This window comes from Phaethon lepturus, unplaced genomic scaffold (genome assembly GCF_000687285.1).
Source record: "Phaethon lepturus isolate BGI_N335 unplaced genomic scaffold, ASM68728v1 scaffold53085, whole genome shotgun sequence".
NCBI lineage: Eukaryota > Metazoa > Chordata > Aves > Phaethontiformes > Phaethontidae > Phaethon > Phaethon lepturus.
The window spans coordinates 1-7,675 of record NW_010540822.1 but is presented as its reverse complement, the minus strand read 5'-3'; the positions used below and the strand labels follow the sequence as shown (position 1 = coordinate 7,675).

Below are 7,675 nucleotides of genomic sequence, written 5' to 3'. Positions count from 1 at the left end.
TCCCTACAGCACTGCCAGTTTTCATGACTACTACAAACTCATTTTTGTTCTACACACACATTCTTCCTCATGCTCTACTATGATTTGTGAAGCAGCTGAATTAGTGCAAGGGTCACTCTGGGGATCTTTTTACACTTGACGCAGGTTAGGAACACAAACTGATCAGTTCTGAAGGAGGAAAATGAGGCAAAGAACCAAAGACACAAAGCCTGCAGTTAAATTCCTGTACAAACCCTAATACATGCTCATATCAGCACTTAAAAGGTTTTTAAGGCAGCCACCTGGGGCATCATGTTAACAACCTGGAAAGTCCAAGTTTTCAAAGGTTTGTTCACTCTGTTTTGAGAAGTTTTGGCGATGTTTGAAGACACAAAACTAGCTTTAAAAAGCTTTAAAGTTACCTATCACTAAAGTATGAAGTCACATAGGAAAAAGAGCTATACCTGTAAAGCTGCACTTCTCAGTTCCAAGCATGTTGCAATTTTAGCTATGGTTTTCTGAAAGGAGAAAAAAAAAAAAAACAACTTAGTTTAGTACTGAAACTGTATTCTTCCATATTTACATGTTTTTAAAATACAAATACAAACAATTGCTTTTTCTTGCAAAGATTTCAGATCTATTGTTCAGTACCAGATCATTCAGCATCAAAAGCTTTTTTTATACACAAGCAAGATTTTCTGAAAGTGCAATAGATGAAACAGTTATCTGTCATTTAACACCCCTCCCACAGCTCATCAACAGAAATGGGGGCCATTCACTCAGCAGAAACTGTAATAATGCCTACCACATCATAAACTGTTTTTTATAAACTCAACTGTTCTGAAGTGATAGGGGAGAGCTAAAAAAAAAATTCCAAAACAACCAGTGTATTACCTTCTGAGAACTTGAGTGGTTTGTTCTAATTTGCCCTTGTAGGGGCAAATGCCTACAGTTCCTCTATTAGGTTTACAATCTCAGCAGACCAAGTCAACCCTCCTCAGAAGTTACAGAAGCCCAGTATCTCAGCGCTGAAAAAACAGTCTGCTTTTATGGGTTTTGGCGGGAGAGGAAGTATAAAGGCGGATTATTTTTCTAGCTTTCTATTTTTGTAATTTTAAGACACTTAAACTGAGTGAAGCATAAAATATATTCTTTGATTCAAACCTGTCAGCTATTTAAAATAGCCCTGAGCAGAACTGTGAAGTAATTTCTCATTTTCATTTAAAAATGTAGAAGAGAGGGAAGGGCTTCAAAATACCCCATTGCTAGCAGTCTTACTTTGAAGAAAGCGCTACTTAAGCTTTTATGTCTCACAAAGTGAGAGGCTCAAGCAACAGTCACATTTGTTTCTATTACTACCAGCTGAAAGGAGGATTTAAGACTTCCATAACCGACACTGAGTGGACACAACTGCATGGTATACTTTACCTTGCCTGACCATCACAAGTTTTTTCACTAACTATAAGGTTTTAGTGAAGAAAAACTAAGACTATCTGCAGAGATAAGGACCAAACATAATTCAAAATGCTTTGTGGAACATTTATAGGGTGAGAAAAAACAGCAACAATGAAGCTACAAAGAAAAGCGGTTTACTTTCAAAGTAACTTCCCCCCCCAAAAGGAAGATTAAAGTTGAAATACGCACCTGTAACTCATTCTCTCCTTTTAAATCAGGCAGTATTAAAACAGCTCCCCCCAAGCTGGATGCAAGGGGAGGAAAAAAATTCCCTAGAGCACAACCCTAGCATCAAAGAACTTCAAGAGTATGGGCATCTGGCAAGTTACGTGGCATCAGTCAAAAGCCAAAACTTCCCTTTAAAGGACGGTTACATTTTAGGGCCCCAAGATGTTTGTAGCAGCAGATAAAAACTAGGCATGCTTTCACAGCTACCTTCCCCAGCCATCTGCCCTGACTCTCCTGCAAAGGGGTGTCACACCTCCTTCTCCATCAGCTCCTGGGCCACCACCAGTTTTAACAAGCTGGGCTAAAAGCTAAGCGGCTCCAGTTTCAGTTCACCTCACACCACACTGAAAATTGAAAGAGTTCAGGAGCCAAATCATAAGCAGACCAGACATCAATACCCCCAGGGCAGAGCCAACAGCTGGAGTGTGTAAAAGCCTCAGATACCCCATTTTCATCTGCCATCACAGGCTCATCAAAGCTTTCAAAGCCATTTCTCCCCAACTGGCGTCTCATTTTGTCTTAAACACCCTACTACAACGCGACATTAACCTAGACTTTACATCCTCGTAGTTTATATTACTGCCCGTTGTATGGAGGCCTTACAAAAAATTTAGTTCTTTTGAGCACTTTCCAGGAAAGTAGCAAGTGATGCCTATTAGCACAGGACACATACTGTTTTCTCCTCTGCCTAGGATGTAGCATGTGCAGCAGTGTACTGTTTGGGGATTTTAATATAGAGCAACATGACTGTATGCTTGCATGAAACATGGCAGAGTAAAAATATTACAGCTCCATTTCTGTGGAGGTTCATTTTGTAGTCTACGTTCAGTCTCAAACTTCTACCTCCCCAAAATAAATTCCACCACATAACAGAGATCCGGTAGTATTAGAGAAGCAGATTCTCAGTCCCTAGGGTGAGAATGCACTACATCCATCTAATCAGCTGCAGCGTAACAAAAGGAATTCCTTTTTCTATTTTAAAACATCTGGAAAGATGCATTTGCGAAGGTAGAATCTTAAAGAGGAAGGTGTGAAGTAATGGGTAAAAGAAAGGAATCTAGAGGTTCCCTCGGGAAGGGAGGGGAAATCTCTGAGGTTTTACTATAGCTCTAACGTTTGCAAAAACCCAGCTGTTCTGATGGTTTGGGTGTTGACAGCTGAGCGAAAGAACATGCCCATTCCGTCTTAGATCAAAATGCTTCTGACTGCACCACAGAAAGAGGGCTACAAGTTTGCAGGGTGCCAGCACACAGTTCCTGTGCCCCACCACAGAATCAGAAGATGTAAACAGATTTTCACATGGCTCTTCCCTTCCTGGTCTCACCCGCAGAGCATTAAGTCCACACCATAAATGAGGTCTCAAGAAGCACTGCTCAACCCCTAGCTCCTTTGTGAATTCACCGACATGCTCAGTAACACCCCTGTTCCCTATCCTGCAGATCCTTAACTGTGTATGCTTAAAACCGCCTGAACTAGGTATCTCCTAACCGGTCAAACAACAATACAAAATTTGTGTCCTCAGCCTCCTGGGGGCTGAAGGGCAATGACAGCTCTAGAAACAGATTAATTGAAGAAAGTTTGGGAGTCTTAAAATAGTAAAGAATAGGTTTTATATGGAATCTATTGAAATATGGCAAGCTCCCAGCAAGCATTATTCATAACTATTTTTTTAAGGGACCACACCCAATCCAAAAGTTAAAAATGCAGCTAAACACTGCTATCATTTTCAGCTGCAACTATCCCAGGCAAAGGCTCCTTTTTGCAGCAGGGAAAACATTCTGCATCTCATTAGAAAGACGGAAGCCATAATTAACTTTGCTAGTTCAAAATAGTTAAGATTCAGTTTTATGTAAACTGAAAAGAGAGCAAGTCAGTTGATCTCGTAGTCAAGGTTTCTTCAGAGCAGTTGTGTGAGTAATGACTGTGCTAACTGTAATGCAGTCAAAGATGTTTGCATAAATACAGAGCCAGAGCAGAGTTTGGCTTTGAAGAGAGGTCTAGGCTGTTAGGAGACCAGTAGTTTAATGAATCATGCTAAGACCATTCAACAGTGCTCTTATTTCAGCAAGTTACCATTGCATAAAAAGCATGATTTTCTAACACTGACGAAAACTCAGCCTAGCACAAAAGCAGTTACACGAGAAGCAACAACTGCGGTTAGAAGAGGGCTTTAAAGGTCAAATTTATTGCACAGAGAACTGGGTGAGAGTAACTATAGCTGGAGGCAAGCTGACAACCATGGCCAAACCTAACTGGAACAATTCATGTAGCACAACACAGTGGTCGATCATGAATGAAGATGGGATTTTTTTAGAGAACAAAAGTAAAATAAAGAACAGCAGGATGCAGACGTTAAGACTGAGGTAAATCCACCACTAATTGTATCTGTTCATATTCCATACACACAGCTTCTGGGGGACGAAATTGTTGCACAGCCTCCTTAAAGCTGTTGCAGGATGACTATTTGCTGTTTATAGTATTTATCTGCAGAGAAATTCTTCAACAAAATTCACAATCACGAATGACGATTCCAGCACTGTCAATTATCCAAGTCAAGACAGAGCCTTCCCTAAGGTCTAAAATGCCAGAATTATGTCCAGCAGTAGACATAAGACAACAACCCCCCAGAAGCTGAAAATCCAGGAATGAACGGCAGATTCTGGAGACTAGTCTGCTCTATCAAGGGAAATGGCATACAGTGTTTTAAAAGTCTCTTCAGATCAAGAGCAAAAAGGCAAGATATTAATATTTAAAAGTCTGAATTCTTACCATAAACAATACATTTATTATAAGATAAATGATAACTGGCTTACAATATGCCTCGCAAAGAAGTCAGTGGTATCCGTCAAGTGTTGTTAGATTAACAGATTGTATGATTACATTAGCAAGTAACACACCATCAATTATGGTGCGGCCATATCTGCACTGTAACACCACCTGTGATGCATGAAATAAACCCAAACATGGTAAAAGTTTATACAGACAGATGGGGCTGAGGATTTGAACCTAGTGTTGTCCTTTCCCCGTAGCTGTACAGATAGCAGTTTTCCCTTGGTACAGAGGAATCACTGCTGAAATCCATCTTTCCCACAGAGTATGTCAAGTAAGAAACAACAGCCGCCTCACAGCAACTCTCAGCAGTACGCATGCTCCTTTGGAAAACATCTAACTGTAAATCTATGCAAAGACTGGAATGAGGGTAAGATCAAGCAACTGGAAATCATAATTAGCTTCACAGCCTTGCTTTCTCCAATCTATGAAATTCTGTGCACAGCCTTGGCCAGTAATATCAGATAAGCAAACCCCGATGTTTACGCATTCTTCTACATTCAGAAAAATCAAGAAGTGGCTCTCATATGACATACAGAACCTCAGAAAGACAAGATATTAGTGAAAGAGATTTTGTGGAACCAGGAGGAAATAGCATGCCGGTGAATGCACCGTCAGGAACTTGGCTGAGCAAAAGTAGCTGTTTTGGTATGTAGATTTTTTGAAGGGTGGCTAGAGAGAAGATACACTTCTGTTTAACCAAACTGCTTGAAAACCCAGAAGCGTGCTAAACTCTACTCCTACATGCCAAGTGGATGATACTAGCGATGACAGTAATTGGTCATGATCACTAGATTATGCTGGCTGAGCTCCTGTAGAAATAGAGACGAGAACAGCAAGGAGCTTGACATCAGACTAAAAGATTTTGCTGTACAGAGTTTTAAGTGCTTCTTTCAAAGCAATAGCAAGGCTCTTATTTTTGTTGCGACTAGCATTCCTCATGGTAGAGGAGGGGAAGAGAATGTTCTCTCAACAAAATGTTGGGGAATTCAGCTGTGTATGTGGTTAATGAAACAGACATCACTATTTGATAACCAGGCTCAAAGTTTCAGTGCATCAGCCCCTTACTGATCAGCAAAAAACCGCAAGTGATATAAATGTCAACCTCTTTGGTAAGTTATATCAGCTTTAGAAACAGGTATTCCTCTGCAAGGATTCAAAACAGCCACTCCTTCTCTTTTCAGAAAACTGTCACCTTAAGACATGATCGCAGTTGTGCATCTAACATCTGAGGTCAGTTATCTCTGCTTCCTGAGCCCCCCAGGCCTCCCCTCATAGCTGACCTCACTCACTTCCACAATCTGGTCCAAGGTACTTTTCACAAGATTCAGGGAACATCTGGAAGCAAAGCCCTGTGTGGTTCTGGTTTATCATACTCACAGGAGATGACGCCTCCAGAAATGAGATTAACAGCTTCGCCTTCATGAAGTAACCATATTTTCAACAGTAGCCACAGCGGGGAAGCATGCAGTAAAGATGACTCTAGCCAACAATGATGGAGAAAGCTACCAGCAAGGGGCAGAGAGCAGAAGCAATCAAAGAGTAAGCAGCTGTCCAACATTAACAAGGCTGTCAAGCCTTCCGTTGAGGAAAGGTAGACCAAATCCTTCTCCAAGAATGTGACTCTCTTTAAGACAATCATGAGCCTTACCTTCTGTAAAGAAGGTAAACAGAACATGGAAGACTGGCTCATTGCTTTTCTTACTGGTACATGTCAACGAAGCAGTTACAAACCTCTGTCAGACTCTACGTAAAGCTGTATTTCTTTGTAATGAGTTTCTTTAAACACATCAAGTTAATCTCCAATTTCTGTAGCCAGGACCTGTTTTCAGAACCAACATTTCCAAATCCAGATCCCATTACTCTAGCACTCTATTACCATAGGTGAGATTCTGGGCTAGCAAATGTTAATTTTCAGGCAACGCCATTGCTCAAACAAGTGATCTTATGACTTGGAAATCTGGAAATACAGGGGCTCTCTAATTTGGTATTCCTAAGAAAAACACGCCTTTATACAAGACATGAAAATTTAGCAGGGCCTCATATCTCAAAAGATTTTATTTTGCTTTTGTTTGAGTGTACGAGACCTCAGGTAGCACCCTCCTCTTAAATCCTGTCACAGAATTGCATTAATATGATGCTGAGACAAGAAACAGCCTTTTCAACTGAGGGGAGAGAGGCAGAAGAAAAGTAATTTCAGTATTTTGGAAGATTGTAAACAAATAACATTCTAAGGTACTACTAGGGAGTATTCTGCCAGGACCCTTCCCAGTCAGGTGTTACATGTTAAGCTAACATCCTCAATGTTTGCAGTTCAAGACATTTTGTATTCAGACTTCACAACATTAAGTTGTGCTAATGTTGTATAAGCAAGTTATCAAAAGGTCATGCAAATAAAGAAACACCCAGGTTATTAAGGACTCTGGCCAGCATGCGTGACATTCAGTATTACAAAGCAGAGCATCTGTCACATCTAATGACAGCAACTGTTTTAGCCATGCTGCGCTCTGTTTCTCTTTGCGTGTATTGAAGGAGGAAAAAAGGTCTCATAATGCTCTGGTCTGCAAGACAAAAAACCAAACCACACAATACACATCAACATCTACGAGTCAAGCTCCTTGACTGAGCAAACAGCAATACTCACCTTTTGATCTTCTGTGAATTCTGAGTTGTTGTGCTGAGACTGTGCCTCTTTTTGTAGATGCCTTGCTAATCTGGATGGGGGGAAAGAAAATTGTAGAGTGGGAACACAACACAGAATCACACACACCCCCCCAGTCTCCAGAAAACATGTCAGCCAAAACGTTCACAGACTGCTGCTTCACATAGTTTTTGAGTTTTTTTTAACAAAGATTTCTATAACCATGGTAGGCCATACTTGAAAAAACCTAGAAGGTGGACAAAGCAGGCAACTACCTGAGGCAGGAAAGACTACACATATAATGTATCATGAAGGGAGAACTGCTAAGAAGGTCCTTCTAGCCAAGAGCCCCTTTATAAGCACAGACCTTTTTCCTCTCCCCATCCCCTTACTCTACAATAACAAACAATCCCCACTGCGCTAGAAGCCCACATGAATTTCACGGGGAGGGTCTGAGGCGCATCGGATTGCCAGGAGGCGCGGGTCCGGGCACCCCAGGCGGCGGCGGCACGCTCTCCCGGCGCTGGAAGCCAGGCGCAGGGC

The 7,675-nt window shown here is 41.3% G+C and overlaps 1 protein-coding gene across 1 annotated transcript in view; it reads right to left on the bottom strand.

Moving 5' to 3' along the window:
* AIDA (axin interactor, dorsalization associated) overlaps positions 1 to 7,205 on the bottom strand; it is a gene marked incomplete at its 5' end in the record, with an annotated part of 25,549 nt that extends 18,344 nt beyond the window's left edge. The window contains 2 exons of the mRNA XM_010287534.1: positions 444 to 497; positions 7,136 to 7,205. Coding sequence (XP_010285836.1) covers positions 444 to 497; positions 7,136 to 7,205 — 124 coding nt within the window. The remainder of the gene's footprint in view (positions 1 to 443; positions 498 to 7,135) is intronic.
* Between the last annotated feature and the right edge of the window lie 470 nt (positions 7,206 to 7,675).